Source organism: Cladophialophora immunda, assembly GCF_000835495.1.
Source record: "Cladophialophora immunda strain CBS 83496 unplaced genomic scaffold supercont1.3, whole genome shotgun sequence".
Classification (NCBI taxonomy): domain Eukaryota; kingdom Fungi; phylum Ascomycota; class Eurotiomycetes; order Chaetothyriales; family Herpotrichiellaceae; genus Cladophialophora; species Cladophialophora immunda.
In genome coordinates this window covers 3,543,645-3,559,041 of record NW_015622543.1, presented here as the reverse complement: position 1 = coordinate 3,559,041, position 15,397 = coordinate 3,543,645, and the positions used below count along the sequence as shown (strand labels likewise).

At 52.7% G+C, this 15,397-nt stretch overlaps 6 protein-coding genes across 6 annotated transcripts; 2 read left to right on the top strand and 4 right to left on the bottom strand.

Annotated features, from left to right (window-relative positions):
* Nucleotides 1-377: 377 nt before the first annotated feature.
* On the bottom strand, nt 378-1,213 carry PV07_05651 (uncharacterized protein). Its single transcript, XM_016392562.1, has 2 exons — nt 1,016-1,213; nt 378-893 (listed from the first exon to the last, which is right to left on the bottom strand). Exons 1-2 carry the CDS (start codon nt 1,062-1,064, stop codon nt 661-663), a joined length of 282 nt encoding a protein of 93 aa, XP_016250081.1. The 5' UTR covers nt 1,065-1,213; the 3' UTR covers nt 378-660.
* A 194-nt stretch (nt 1,214-1,407) lies between these two features.
* On the bottom strand, nt 1,408-4,430 carry PV07_05650 (uncharacterized protein). Its single transcript, XM_016392561.1, has one exon. It carries the CDS (start codon nt 4,259-4,261, stop codon nt 1,526-1,528), a length of 2,736 nt encoding a protein of 911 aa, XP_016250080.1. The 5' UTR covers nt 4,262-4,430; the 3' UTR covers nt 1,408-1,525.
* A 675-nt stretch (nt 4,431-5,105) lies between these two features.
* On the bottom strand, nt 5,106-8,267 carry PV07_05649 (uncharacterized protein). Its single transcript, XM_016392560.1, has 5 exons — nt 7,738-8,267; nt 6,963-7,680; nt 6,299-6,913; nt 5,867-6,248; nt 5,106-5,814 (listed from the first exon to the last, which is right to left on the bottom strand). The coding sequence occupies exons 1-5, from the start codon at nt 7,895-7,897 to the stop codon at nt 5,200-5,202; spliced, it is 2,490 nt and encodes an 829-aa protein (XP_016250079.1). The 5' UTR covers nt 7,898-8,267; the 3' UTR covers nt 5,106-5,199.
* A 246-nt stretch (nt 8,268-8,513) lies between these two features.
* On the top strand, nt 8,514-10,770 carry PV07_05648 (uncharacterized protein). Its single transcript, XM_016392559.1, has 3 exons — nt 8,514-9,209; nt 9,300-9,807; nt 9,902-10,770. The coding sequence occupies exons 1-3, from the start codon at nt 8,792-8,794 to the stop codon at nt 10,746-10,748; spliced, it is 1,773 nt and encodes a 590-aa protein (XP_016250078.1). The 5' UTR covers nt 8,514-8,791; the 3' UTR covers nt 10,749-10,770.
* Nucleotides 10,766-12,562, bottom strand: PV07_05647 (uncharacterized protein). Its single transcript, XM_016392558.1, has 4 exons — nt 12,038-12,562; nt 11,611-11,974; nt 11,442-11,519; nt 10,766-11,310 (listed from the first exon to the last, which is right to left on the bottom strand). The coding sequence occupies exons 1-4, from the start codon at nt 12,408-12,410 to the stop codon at nt 11,103-11,105; spliced, it is 1,023 nt and encodes a 340-aa protein (XP_016250077.1). The 5' UTR covers nt 12,411-12,562; the 3' UTR covers nt 10,766-11,102.
* Nucleotides 12,563-13,418: 856 nt separating this feature from the next.
* Nucleotides 13,419-15,098, top strand: PV07_05646 (uncharacterized protein). Its single transcript, XM_016392557.1, has 2 exons — nt 13,419-14,293; nt 14,379-15,098. Exons 1-2 carry the CDS (start codon nt 13,735-13,737, stop codon nt 14,903-14,905), a joined length of 1,086 nt encoding a protein of 361 aa, XP_016250076.1. The 5' UTR covers nt 13,419-13,734; the 3' UTR covers nt 14,906-15,098.
* Nucleotides 15,099-15,397: the final 299 nt, after the last annotated feature.

Sequence of the window (15,397 nt, the reverse complement as noted above, 5' to 3'; positions counted from 1 at the left end):
CATTGCCCTACTTGTAGGCTCCCAGCCCGGGGGTGTTCCCCGCACAAGTATTCTGAAGGCTGGTGCCGCCCAAGCTTCGTGCCCTCCTCTCGACGGTCCATCCTGCAGTGGTGTTGTCATGGGCGGCTGTCAATGCCCACGAGGAGGTCTGAGATTTGCTTCTGAAATTTGATGCTCGTAAGTAAGGTGAGATCGTCATTTCCTTGAGCTACTCGTACTTTCTGGCCTAGCTCAGCCTCCTGAACGGGTGGATCGCAATAAATAATAAACATCAAGAAATGGCAGGTCGACTACTGCCTGGACTGTCCGTTGAACCTTGGCAAGCGCAACGAACCCGAGGCAGCCTTCAGCCGCCGCCGTCGATGGAAGCAGAGCATGCCAACGTATTGCACAAGAACAAAATAACCCCAGCCTCGTGTTTGGAAATTGAATGCCCATATTGCTACATACCACGTCGTCGAGGGAGGAGCTAACACGCATCGTTGCGCTTTGCCTGTCACTGCGCGAGTCCTTGCTCAAGAGGAAAATCACCAACTCCCCCCGCCGTTACCGAAACAAAATATCGCTGAGCACGCCTCCACCGTCTCGTAGAATTCTCTTCTTCTAGCAAAAGCAACCCTCCCATCTCGTTCAAACGGCCTTGTGCGAGGGACCGGATCCCTAAATCGTCCCGTACCCCACAGACCCTCCAGATTGCACCCTCTCGCTGTACACTCCCGGCGCGTGGTGGCCCGTCAATTGTCCGTGCCTCGCCCGCTCCCTCCGATCGAAGTAGACATACTCGACGTAGAACGCGTGGATGTGGCCGGGGATGTACCCAAGGAGGGTCAGGCAAATGTTGACAAAGAGGTCGGCGCCGCAGCCCGCGACGAGGAATACTCCCACGGGAGGTACTAGAGGGTCCAAGAGTTAGCAGGAGAACATGACTCGAAGGAGCTGGCAGAGCGGGAAGCAGTGGCTCGACATGGCGCGGGCGTGCCAGCAGCTATGCGACGAGAATGCAGGCCAGACTTACGAAGGATGGTGATAAGGATGATGAGAAGCGCTGGGATGGCGTCCGACATTGTAGCTGAGTCTCTGGGGTGTAGTTGACTAGTTGAGTTTGTGATACAAGGGATTTGTAGCAGTATGGAGAACAAAAGGTGCGCGCTTGCTTGCTGTATGAACTCTTATAAAGGCCGCAGGCAAAGGGCAGGATGAAACTGAGGCTCAGGTTTGGCCAATGTTGGAGCCTTGGAGCGTCACCCCCCACAACTTCCCACTTTCACTCAGCGGGCAGGCACATGCCAGCGTCACAGCGCCACAGACGCCACACTGGCCAATGTAATGACGTAGTTATCTGTGGCGCACATTATGGCGGTGCATGGCAGTTCTCCATTGACCTTCCATTCAACAGAGCTGGTCGTCGAGAAGTCCAAGAAATTCTGTTACTACATGGATGCTACATGGCTGCGACAATCCTCCAAGACGAGGAAATGAGTTCATCCAACATTACTCGGACACAGTCCGAAACAAGCAAGCAACTTCATGCCACCAGCTCGCTAATGCCCGCTCTGGGGATCTGGCCCAGGAGCATCAACAATTCGGCGTCATCTTCTTCCACGGCGTAGTCTCGCACCGTCTTGTTGGTCCTGTGGTCCCGAAGTGTAGGGTCGGCTCCTGCCTCCAGCAAGATTCGCACCGTCTGACACCTGCCCTTGATCCGTCGCCTTTTCTCCGAGGGATCCGCGATGTCGGCCTTGACCACCGCGTGCATCAGCGCCGTCTTGCTGAACCGATCCCGTTCATCGATGAAAGTGGTATGTTCCAACAGTATCTCAACCAGCACTGGGTCACACCGTCTCGCTGCGTCATGAAGAAGGGTGTTTCCATGCCATGTCGCGGGGAATTCGGTCGGCAGTGGGAATTCCAGCAGCTGCTTCACGATATTGTGATGGCCCTTCCTACAAGCCACCATCAGCGGTGTGTACCCTTCCGGGTCGCGGAGGTCGGTCTTGATGCCCGTTGTTGCCAGCAGCAGGCCTGTGATGGTGGAGAAGCCCCTCTCGGTGGCCTGGTGCAGGGCCGTGAAAGGATCTTTAGGATTGGACTGGGTATAGCCGGCTTGAAAAGCAATGGCGTTGACGTCCACACCATGCTTGATCAATAGATTGACCTCCTCCGCATGTTCCTCCTTCAGTTCGCAGAAGAAATGGAGGGGCGCATATCCGCGCCCGGTCCTGGCGAGACCATAGCCGGTCCCATTCCGGATATTGTCCCTAAGTTCCGGCTTCCGGATGACCATATAATTGGACTGGTAGGTATTCAAATACTGCATCGCAACCTTTGCCGCCTTGTCGAGTCTTCTCTCGTTGCAGAGGTCTGCTATAGCTTGATAAGTAGGTTCAAGGGTTTTGCTGGAGGAAGATCGTTCGAGCTGAGCGCTCCCCGGGGTCGTTATTGAACTATCGTCATGAAAAGATAAAGAGCGATCGTAGGTCGACGTTTCCGAGGGTGAGCTTAGTCCCCGGAACCCGGATTGACCAGCCGTGTCAATGTCCTGTAGATTGTTCAGTGTTATCGACTTAGAAATGGACAGCCTGGACAATTCTGGCGACGGCGAATAGGAAGTCGGATCTGACTGCGAGGGACGACCACGGTGCAGTAGTCGGTTCATAAGCTTAGGTCTATGGTTGTTCTGCACTTCTGGAACAGGGGCTGATTCCGGTGACACCAGGGCCGGACTGAGCTGCAGCACTTCGACCTTGCTCAAGAGCTTCTCGGTGGAAGGCGTGGGTGTCGGCTTCTCGGGCGGTGAGAGAAACACCTCGTAACCTTCGGCTTCCTCTTCATCGCCATCGTCACCCCGTGCTCGGTAGATATCGATGACCAGCTGCACAGACTCTAGCGTTTTCTCATCTTGTGGCCCGAGTTCTTTTCGACGCTCCATGAACGCTCGAAGCCCGTGCTCCTCCGCGGCGTCGAAATCGTTCTTTAAGATGAATACACGTCCTAGCATGTGACTTGCCGCCAGTGCCTGCAGTTTGTCGGGAATTTGATGTGAAAACGCCTGCGTCTCGCTCGAGCAGGTCTGATCCTTCGGGCCAGACGGGAAGATATCACTGCGCATGGCCGCAACCGGTTGCAGCAACTCGACCGCTTGGTCAAGCTTCTCTTGCTGCCGACAGCAATCAGCCAGCATAAGAACTACCTCCGCAGGCTGAAAAGATATCCTACCCTCAAAATCATGCCGCTCCATCAGAGCGAGAGCCTTTCGGAAATGCCGCTCTGCCTTTGCATATTCACCTTCTTCGAAGCTGTCCTGGCCCAATTTCAGATGGTTTTGGGCTCGCAGGAACTCCACCTCCGAGCCAACCTGTGGATGACCTCTGCCGGACCTAGAGGCCTGTCGAGCGAAGCCACCTGATTGTGGAGGAGAAGGGGAAGGAGGTTGGATCCAACCCTCGACGCGATCTCTGCGATCTGTCGTTGAGAGTGGCGCCTCGTTGGCAGGCGTCATCGGTACGTCACGAAGGGCTTCTGGCTCGATAGCTGGCGAGATGGTACTCAACGAAGATCTCGTGCTGGCTGCAGCGGAGGCGGTGCTCAGAAATTGTTTGGCAAAGGCAAGATAAGTCTTCATCCCATCATCGTGGCCCGATTGTATTTTCTCCGTAGCCGCGATGGTAGAGCCGCCCAGCGATTGCAAACGCGAGGGGGAGTTGAGACTCTGAACGAGCACCTTCATGGTTCGCTCAAGCGTGATGAGCTTCGCATCCAATGATGTCTGGTGCTCGATTGTGATTCCTCTTTGTTCAAGTTGGAGCATGACACAGACCATCTGGATCGGTAGCGACAGGGCCGAATTGAAGAACTGGATGCGCTGGCGGAGGCGAGACAGCTCGCCATTGTGGAGATTCTCTTGTAAATGGGCCTTCACCTTCCGTGCAAATCCAGATATTTTGGCAATCTGGGTAAGGATCTCATTGACTCGTTTCATGGTATTCTTGGAGTCCTCAAGTGCATCTTTGATTTGTTGCCACAAATGAGCGCCGTCATTGGTCTTATTGGCCACGCGCACCGCCTCTGCCAGCGGAGGAGAAGACAGGCTCTTCTCAAGGCCCTCGTAAGTTGCTCGCAGAGCTGCCACTTCGTCGCAGAAAGACCGGATTCGGGCATCGACAGAATTGATGTCCCCGTATATCTTGATCACGGTACTGGTGCATGAAACACAGGCAGCAGCTATCTGAAGAGCGCCTGCAGTGAGGGAGAAGGGATCCATGGCAGTAACTGACTTGGTAGGCACCAGAATGCTGGTGCAGCGTGAACAAGCATAAGATAGCGAAATAGTTAGCTGTCTCTGACGAATTCACCCGTCTTCCATAGCGCCAGAGAAGGTAGATGGTCGGAAAGATAACCTTGAAGGGCACCTTGATGTGGTAAAGTATCGAATGGTTGTTAGGCTGGGGTTACAGGACCTCAGCCTCCCCGCGTGCCTGTAGCCTCACTTTGGCGGGTGGCAGTGCCCGAAGAATGGGGCCGAGCACGCCTTGAATCTAGTCGACGGCATCGGGTGAGACAGGAACTGCGGCACATGGCACAGGGTCGCGAGGGTTCGGTTTGGCTTGGTCGGGATCCCGCCCGTCGCCTCGCTTGACTCGGTCCATTGGCTCCAGTGGTTGAGCAGGCAGCAGGGTCTTGGTTCTGCGCTGCTGGTCCGCGAATCCCTGTGTCGTGTTCGTAACGAACCTGGGTCGTTGATTAAGGGTGAAGAGACGGTCACACGAACCATAAGAACCAGGGCCCTGCCTGTCTAGTCGAAAAACCAAACCCCGCAGTGAGGGAATGGCCCGGTAGTTTTTCCAACTCGTCTGGGCGCTGTGCCGGCTTTCCGCCCTCGCTGATGGAAGCTCCATCGAACATTCCGTAGGGCTGCCGATCGGAGAGGGCCCATGTAACCAATATCGAGCCACCTGGTGCCTCATGACCGCGATGACCCTCCACGCGACCGAAAGGCGTCAAGCATGGCCCTGCATTGGCAATATTCATCAATCACGGGGTCAGGATGGCATGCCTGACACGAAATCAGACGTCATATCTTCGCAGATGAATTGATCCAGAATTTGTTGCGAAATATTGGTCGCTTGACACATACAGCTGCCTGAACTCCTACAAAAATCTCCTTTGCTATCCAGGGCCAAAACCCACAATATACCAAAGCTAGAGGAATGGTTCGTCTCCAGGATTAATTCGCATAAAGGCAGCAATATCTTGAGGGGTAAGTCCGGGAGTTTCGGGTTGCGGGTGGGAAGAATCAGTATTGTTGTGACGCCCATCCCCCATATGTGCGTTCACTTGGAACGGCCATGCGAACCCATCAGTGTATGGGACCTCCATGTCCGAATGTGTAAGGGATTCAGCGACGTCCGTGGGCGCCGGAGGGGAAGCCTGACGCAAGGACGGTCTTGCAAGATACGGACTGCTTGTTGTGCTCGGCCATCCTGCTGCCTGATCCCATGCCGACGGTTGAGCGGGATACACAATTGATTCGGACGAGTAGATTGGTGCAGGACTGAGCAGACTGTGCAACGGAGTAGCTTGCAGGGTGCCGGATGGAGGCTGGAATACAAACTGTGAGTTATTTGGAAGAGTCGGTGCCTCATTCAAGCTCCGTCCTCCGAAACGGTCGAGCAGAGCAAGGTTAGAGCCACTGGAATACGTTCCTGGCTTCGGAACAGCCGCATCCCCGTTGCTATCTTGGCAGTATATTTGAACTCCTGCTGAGATCTCATCGATATCTAGGTTGATTATGTGCGAGAGCCTTTTGGTGAGTACCTGAACACTGCATGTTAGCATGCCAAATCCTCAATCACAGCACCAAACTTACTCTCAAAACATCCAGACATCTTCTCGAACCAATATCCTGGCAAGATGTCCTAGCGAGAATTCGGACCCCCGTTTCAGTCTCCTTCTGGATGATGGCATAGTCCTTGTTGCCGTGCTGTGTAGCAAGAAAGAAGATCAGCGTGACTAGCGACAAAAACACCGTGTACACCGATTGCCATGCCGCGGGAGCAAGGAACCCTTTTTGGAGCATCTCATTGGAACGCGAGATGGTGAACCTGGATATCTTCACGCAGCAGGCGGCACATCGCAAGAGTTGCACGTTTGGTGGATTCTCGCTTTTGGCCTTTGCTAAGTAATGCAGAAACGGCCGGTAAAGGAGGATGTAGCCAAAATTATGGACCATCTCCAATTCGTAAACGATGCTTTCAGAAGTCAGCGCCACGTGCTAACAAGAAGGTCGAATGTTCGTTACCTGCTTGCGTTGCTGTTGTCTTCAGTCAGGCCAAGTGAGTCAGACAATCCGTCTCTCCAAATCTTGAACTCGTTCTCAATCTCGAGGATTGCGGCGTTGCTGACATAGATCTTCTTTGATTCGCCCACCCGGTGAGCCTCCGAATCAGTCTTCGGATATAACTTCTGCACCACTTTGCTCATAATCATGAGGATCTCTAGATATTGCGCCGACGCCGCAAACATTCGCCTGGTGCTCAGAGAGGCAAACCCACCCCAGTCCTCATTCGCATAGTCACGAATGTGGCCGCTCGGCTTGGGCTGATCCACATAGTCAAGTTTAATCATCCCTGGAAGTCCAAGGACCGTACCACTGTAGATGTCCAGCTTAACGATTGTCCAGAATGTTCTGCGGCGAACATCTTTCTCTAGTTCAGAAAGCCCATCACACGAGGCTTGAGAGTGCAGTCCCATCCTCATGGCAGCTGCGACGGCCAGTCCGATAAAAGTGTGCGCTGTGGCAAGACGGGCAGTCGAAATCAGAAAAAGGATAAAACAGAGTAACGTCTGGAGGGTTGGAATGTCGCGACAACGATCGAGATCGACCATTCGGCGAGCCGCGATGAAATGTCGCATTCTAGATATTGTCAACATGATAGAAATCAGGGGTTACATTCTCCACTCACGCTTGGTTGACGGCGCCTTTGCAGCCATATTTGTGGTGCATTTTCTGATGAAATAGATACCCAAGAGCAGTTACTGAGTAAAAGAGTGGTAGAAAATCATGGTCAGAATCTTCAAAGTCCATGGGGTCGAGATTGTATATTCGGTCCGTCTGTTTCTGAAAAGTAGGTTCGTGGAGAAACTGCAGCAATTGGTAAGTCTGTCCAAACACGGCATGCAGCAGTTCGGTGGCTGATTGCCTAGAGGGTAGCAGCTTCGAGATGGGGATATCGGTTGCTAGCGCCTGTTTATCTGGCAGCGGCGAATCAAAGAGCCTGGACATGGCGTCGAGAGACAGGTGGCCACCATTTCGGAGTTCCGCCGTAGGGGAATCTCGATGGAACAGCAGCTGCGTCTGCTGAAGAAACGCAAAGCCTGAACCGCCGCCATAGTACTCGGTGGAGTTTTTAGTAGAGGTGAGTCGGCCTTTACCGTCTAGCATGTTCTCTAGGTGGTCTTCAGAGCTCGAATCTAGCGATGCTAGAGTGTCTGCGTTTATGGGGGTGGGCGACCCAGGCGGAGAGTCAAAGATGCCGTTGACCTCAACATTGAGCTGGGTTGACGGATGCTGGCTTTGAAGTCTGGTTATCAAGGCTCTTGCTCGGCGCAGACGATCCTCCAGAATTTTTGTTCGTGGGGCGCCAGACATACGTTGCCCTCGTGTAGATGTAAATGTACAATCTGTGGGTAGTGAGCGGTCTGATGGACCAGAGGTGGGTTTCTATGAAGGATACTGACAACGTTCAAAGTCTTCACATGGTTCACATGGTTGCCGGCCGTTGCACCGGATTTTTCGAACACGACATTCATTGCAGGCTCTGCTCACACGAGCATAGCGTCGCTTTTTGGAGTTCGAAGGACCCGGAGATCCAGTCGGACTGTCGGCGTCTTCCTGCATTTTCGATATCGGTCCAGAGGGAGACAGCCTCGGGGGTTTGTTCAAACTGGATCGGGACTCTTAGGAGGTGTGGCCAGAGAGGCACCTGGGAGCATGAAACATCTCAGATTGATGATGCTTCCAGCCCATCACCTCTGATAACCGGCGATCTAGGATATCTAGACGCGCCCTCGAAACGCAGAAGCAAGCTTGTGAGCCCCATGCACTAAGGCCGAGGTCGGACGGAGAAATTGTTCGCGTGGTCCGCACTGTGCTCCGCAAGGGCTCACAGGGTGAGCATAGGCACTCTTCTGCGCAGGGAGAGTCGGAATGAGGCAGCCAGAGTCATGAAGATGCAGGAGAGAACTTTGCACGGCTATCGGTCCCTGGGTGGCGGCGTGTGTTGATTGAGTTCGCGCAGAAAAGTTGAATGCAAGCCACAGAGCGGAGTGAGTTTGGAGTTGGACGTGGATGACATAATCTGCGCTGCTAGTAGCCAGGCTAGACTATTTGGGATTAGTTTACGTTAACCGCTACTAGCCACGCCTAGCCTCTACTAACTCCTTAGTAGCTAGTGTTCTTGTGCCATAATACTCAGCGCCAAATCTTGATCTCTCGACCTCTCCAGAGTCCATCTCCGTATCCAGACCTGAGCATCCCGCCATTTGGCCAGAGTTATGCCTAGGCCATTCCAGGCTGTGGCTATACAATCCTGAGCTCATCTAGGCAGCCCGCGACTCGTCCCGTTTTGGCAGAGGCTAATGCCGCCTGAGGTCGTCAATTGACTTCGTTGGCGATTACATTACTTGCAAAGACGGATTCAAATGCTCAGCGTCTCATTGGACTCATACCCTATACTGCAACGGTTGATTCTAATTGCCACTCTGGCGGTTGATCTCGGAATCTGAATGTCTGATGGCACAGCCATCGCAATTCACTTTCATCAACGGCCCAACCCTTTCCTCTGTGGAGCATCGAGAAGATCTTCATCGATTACGTTCGAAACTGATCAGCCGCGGAATCGGGAAGCAGCAGAAAGACAGGGCGCGGTCTGAGCGACTCGACAAAGAGAAGGCTTCAACTCCACCATTAGCACCGAAAGAATCTTGCACGTCTCAGACAGCGGTGATTTCAGCACGACCTCGTCGCAAGAAACCCCTCTATCCCACTCCCCCTGACACAACGTCAGAAGACCAGATATCAGGCGTCCAATCTTTCCTTTCAACTTCCGATCCCTATTCACACCTCAATCCAGGCCAAGCGATCGCCTTAGAGACTTACTATCCCGCGTTTGTTTTAGCAGATCGTCGCTGCCAACAATTGATCGAATATTGTAAGGCTAAGCGGAAACTCTTCTCTGTTCCTTCTGTCTACTTCTTCCCATTACCTATATCTTACGTGGAAATCTGATAGAACCTTCCAGGTATACATGTGCTATGGCCAGGGTTCCGGTCATCAGGGGACTACCCACAGCAGTTTTACCTTGCTTGGCTCCCTCAAGCAGCATCGAAACCCCACCTTTTCCACTCAATGCTATGCTGTGCGTCTGTTCACTTTGCTTCGAAGACGGGACGGACGAGACATCTGGACTCTGAACAATTACAGCACCGAATCCGGGCGATTCAGTCAATCCGGCAAGTGGTGTCGGCATCAAAACGGACGTCGACATTGGCAATGGCAAAGTCAACTGACATGGAACCGTTGCTTATTGCAATGCTCTTTCTAGCAATGTCCAACGACGACCGCAGACACTCGAAGCTCCGAGAGGACTGTAGCCTGTTCACGCCTCCGTTAAAGCATTTGCAATGGCTGTCACACTACGCCCGCGGTCCGCTCCATTCCGTGCACTGGGAAGCCGTCCAGACTCTGGTAAACAAGCAAGGTGGGATTGGTAATGTGAAGACGTTTGGCTTACCATGGCTACTTTCCTAGTGAGTTTTGACCTAGACCCCTGGTTGGCCGTTAAAAGGATTGGTCGGTTTAGATAAGCAAAACTGATCGCAAGCGCCCCTTTACCCCTTATAGTGCCTCTTTGATCCAAGCCGCCATCACACTTACTTCCCCCGTCTATCCGCTCCACCAGCCCAACAGCGAGCTGTACTCTTATATTTCACCATTGCGACTTTCCGAGATGCTTGACGCGCAGCAGCGAACGAAAGGAATGGGAAGCGGATTTCACTACTTGCAATCTATCGGGGTTCGAACGAACCTCGTCCAAGTATTTGTGGACCTGGGCGAGCTGTCACACATAATTCAACGGTGGACTGACAGTGATGACCCCACCCGAGCGTGTCTTCCATCGATTGACCGTCTTGGAGACTGCCGCAACTCTGTTCAACACAGATTACTTTCCTTGCCAACGCTCGCTGAGGCTGATGTCCAAAACTTCATCATTCTAGAGGACGACAACCCGGTCTCAAGCTTGTGTCTCCCCTTGCAACTCTATGAAACCTGTCGGATTGCTGCTTTATTGTACAGCATCTCCGTAACATTTCCGATTTCGTGGGCAGTCATTGCTCGGCGAGAGAGTGTTCTGGGAACGCTTCAAGAAGGGATTTCGGCGATCGAGCATCAGCATCAAGGAGGCGTCCTAGATCTGGAAGTGTTGGATTTTCTACTATGGTGCACTGTCATCGGGGGAATTGCGGCAGCGGCGGATGCCAATAGTCCTCGAGGTCGCCAACAAAGACTGTGGTATGAAGCGCAGATCAGCAAACTGTGTATTTTACGAGGAATCCGAAGCTGGCGTAAGATGAGAGACGTCGTGATGAGTCGGTTCGCATGGATGGAGAGGGCATGTGACGCAGGTGGACTGGTGTTGTGGAAGTCAATCCATGCATTTTATTGTCATAATCCAGAAGAGGAAGAATAAATCTCCAAGCGCTTTAGCTCACAGTGTGACCAATTCCTTCTCATATTTTCTTCGGTACCCAGTCGTCCAAGGTTCAGTTGGAAGGTGCAAAGGCGTCTTTGGAATTTGATTATTTTGTTAATAACATCTTGTCTATTCAACTTGTATCAATGATTGTCTGCTTTTCCGTCCTCACTTCGCCCTATCTTTGCCCATTCACACCAAGCACTGCAATATCTCGCCTTATGTCCATTCAGTCGATTGATTGGAAACGGCCAATTGAACGAGTGATTCCAATTCAAAAGGGATATTCCAACTCGGATGTGCGTTACTGCCCATCACATCCTTCGACCTTACCCGCCCTGTCCATGCGTATCAAGCAATCAGCACACCACGGTATCGGATTGTTCCGCTCTTCAACTTGCCAAACGCCTGCGCGATCCCAGTATCGTTCAGCTCGAAAGTCTCGACGACGGGTTTGATTTCGTGCTGGGCGGCGAAGGCCAGCATGTCGGCGTGTTCGGCGCGCGAGGACACAAGGCTTGCCCGGAGGTTGTAGCCATCGAAGAACATCTGCCACCCACTGTTGATAGTGGAAAGAATAAAAAATGTTAGTCATCTCAATGGTAACAATAGGAAGATCTGTACCTGGGTTGTAACAGGACAGGGAACAGGTTTGGTTGTCAGAGGCTTTTTGGTTCGTGAGGCACTTACGGGAACTGGTATGTTTCAGCCGGAGCACTGAGAGGGATTATTGTGCCGCCTCGTGCCAGGACGTCCTTGCGACAGAATCTATTCTCTTGTCAGCGTACGGTTGTCCAAATTAATGCCGCATCACGACGTGCGAACAAGATGGACCGGTGGATGATGGGAAGTCACGTACTTTTTCCAATCCGGGGTAGAGCTGCTCGCCACGACAAGGACATCGATCGGGCTGGACACCGTCTCTGGCTTATCGAGCAAGATGAACTCAGACGCTCCGAACTCTCGAGCTTCTTTTTCTTTGGCCGGCGATGTAGAGAAGACGACCACCTCGGCCCCCAGTTTCGAGGCGAATTGGATGGCAAGGTGGCCCAACCCGCCGATTCCAAGGATGCCCACTCGCTGTCGAGGCTGGAGAACCGACGCCAGCGCCACATAGACCGTCGCACCGGCGCACTGGAGGGGAGCGGCGTGTTCGGAGAGGATCGAGTCTGGGATTTTGTAGAGGAAGGTCTCGTTGCCGATCAGGTAGTCCGTGATCGCCCCTGAAACCCAAAGTCAGCGACCATCAACACACAGAGACAGGACCGAGGGGCATCAAGGCTTACCGGTGGTGAAATTCTGCTCGCCAAAGGTGTCACGGTTGTAGCACCAAATCTCCCGACCGGTCAAGCAGTACTTGCAGTGTCCACAGGAGTTGCGAAGGTATGAAGTCCCCACCCGGTCTCCAACTTTCAGTGTCGACACGGCGTCGCCCACGGCCTCCACAATACCCACCCCTTCGTGGCCCAGCGCAATGCCCGATGGGATGTAGTGGATGTCGGTGCCGCAGACGCTGGCGTGGGTTATCTTCAAGAGGACTTCGGTGGGCTTCAAGGATCTGGGTAGGTCGACGGAATCTTGCTGAATCTTGTCTTCCACTCCGTGGTAGATGGTCGCCTTGACTGGCAGATTGGTAGAGGAAAAGGTGTTCGACATCATGGGCTCCCAAAAAAGTTTGAATGTATCTCAAAAGATAGGAAGATCGATGTAATTGTTGGATATATGTGTCGCGAGTGCTGGAAATGTTGGATCGTGTTGGTGTGTTGAATTGCAATGATTGAGAACACTACTCGAGGCCCACACTGGGTTATATACAAAGCATGGCAGGCCTCGACGATCCAAGCGGTATACTAATCCAATGCATAAAGATGATTAAGGCGGCTACGTAGTCGTGAGTCCCCGGGGAGTGCAGAGCAACTCAACGCGGGATAGATGTGGAAAGCCGGGCATTGTCCGATAGTGTCTCTACATGTCCTATGAATACGCAAGATCAGTCGAGCTTCTGTTGCCCACACTAAGCATATTGGAAAATATGTTTGTCCTGATTGACAATCCCTATAACAGACCGTAAAGTGATATCATCGTCCTGCGCATAAGTGATTCCAGGCGAGAGAGCCAGGGGCAGGGATCATTGTAAACAAACATTATCAGGATTACTCGTCTTAATGGATGACAAAGAAATGCTACCGGCGGGATATAGAACTTTGAGCATCAACTAAACCGCGTATCTAGCGAATGGTGTCGATGTAACCGAAGTATCGATGGAAACGAAATTGACCTTCTGTAGGTTTCACCATCGCTGGACCGAAAAGTTGCCGGGGCTTAAAGAAAGAGTAATCCAAGCAAGTGCCATGTAGCACCTTTCTGAGTGCATGGAGGACAGCCTGATCGACGCCTGGGGTTGATGCTGCAGAGGAATACATAGTCTCTGCCGCAAACCTGGTGCGGTTGAAGCCGCCCTTGGAATCTCCGCACGGCGACATCGGAGCCACGCGGAGAACCCTCGGCTTCAACGCTAATCCTGAAAAGGAACCATGTTAGTCCTAAACAGGAAACATGTTCAGCATCCGGGTCCCCGTAACGTCCCAGTTGGTCCCTAGAGGCATGGAGTGATATGTAGGTACCTAGATTATGAATTCCAAAATGACGCAAGAGTCGTATAGTATTTCTCATGGAAGTCTCGATTGATATATCTCATCCTATTCACTTGGCAAACAACTCGCGCAATCGGAGACCAAACATTATGTCACACTGTAACTCACGGCCATTGCAGCGACGGAGTTAATTCTACCCCATCGAGAAGATACAAGAGTGTTACGAAGAAAATGGCTCTCTTCTCGAGGTATGGACAAGGTATGAATGCGCTCCGTAAACAAGCAAAGCATAAAAGACATGTTGGGTGCTACAGGACCGGTGATCAGCCTTCTCAACAACGCCCAGCAAGCAATACCACCAGCCTCCCTTCACCACGATTCTCGCCACTATGTCGCTATCCGTCTCAACAACCACAACAACCATAGCACAGGAGCCCAAGCCTCGTGTCATCCTGGGTCTGATGAACTTCGGCCCTGACCCCAACGCCGGAGGCCGCATCACCACTCTTGATGAATTTAACCGATGCCTCGACCACTTCCAGGAGCGCGGCTACAACGAAGTCGACACCGCTCGCTTATATATGGAAGGTAAACAAGAAGAATTCACGGCCGCAGCGCAATGGAAGAAGCGAGGTCTCGTGCTCGCCACCAAAGTGTACCCTGTTCATCCCGGGTTCCACGGCTCCCAAGTCCTCAGGACAAAGGTGTCGGATTCCCTACAAGCACTCCAGACGGACCATGTGGACATTTTCTACCTCCATGCCGCGGACCGCTCAGTCCCTTTCGCAGAAACGCTGGAGACGGTAAATGAATTATACCAACGCGGCAAGTTCGAACGCTTGGGCCTCAGCAACTACACGGCCTTCGAAGTGGCGGAGATCGTGACCATGTGCAATGAGCGCGGCTGGGTGCGTCCGACTATATATCAGGCAGTGTACAACGCAATCAGTGAGTTGCATGCGAACCCGAGGGCGACTTATTGTTGTGGACGGGAGTGAGCAAAGTCGGCGCTAACCTTTATCTCTCCCCTCAGCACGCTCCATCGAAGACGAACTCATCCCCTGTTGTCGACGATACGGTATGGAAATCGTCGTCTATAATCCCCTCGCGGGAGGCATGCTGTCTGGAAAATACACCACGGCAGCTTCGATCCCCACAGAAGGACGATTCAGTGATAAGAACACCAGGGCAGCTGTGTATCGAGAAAAATACTTCAAAGACACAACTTTCGAGGCTCTCAAGGACATCGAGTCGGTGTTGAAAAGGCGCAACCTGACTTTCGTCGAGACCGCTCTGCGGTGGCTACGTCACCACTCCGCCTTGAGGATGAAGGACGATGGAAATGATGGCATTCTGATCGGGGTGAGCAGCTTTTCTCAGCTGGAAAGCAATCTGAATGATCTGGAAAAGGGCCCTCTGCCAGACGAGGTCGTCCAGGCTCTGGACGGCGCCTGGATGAACGTGAAGGCAACCGCGGGCAACTACTGGCACTTGGATTTGAAGTATTCTTATGACACTGTGGCGGCTCTTTTTGGCAAAGGAGCAGAGCGGGGGGAATAATAGTAGAGCTTTTCGTATGTCATCTCTTCACGCTTTGCTGTTGTTCCGGGTGAAGTATTTCAAGACAAGCTGCTCCGTGGTTGCAGGATACCACTATATTCAGCGGCGAATCCTTACCTCTCCAAAGCCCATTTCCATTTCGAGACCTGAGCATCCCGCCAGTTGACCTGAGCAATGACTAGCCATCCTTAGTTGTGGCTGTGCAATCCTGAGCTCGGTTTGGCGTGTCCTGAGTCGTACCCTGAGCAGCGTGAGGACAGCCGTACATAGCCCTAATTGGTATGTAGGAACCTATAACCTGTGCCTCGGAGTCCCCGGTTGCGGTGTTTCACATATTCGGAAAGGCCAAATCCAGCGCGTGCCTGCCCAGAGCGCTATCATGGTCCACTTTTAGGGCCACGCCGCTGTCCTGAGGAGGCAACCCCCAACCCCGAACCCACTCAGGATTGTCCCACGAGAAAGCGGAATCCGTGGAACAGCGTTTTGGGGTTG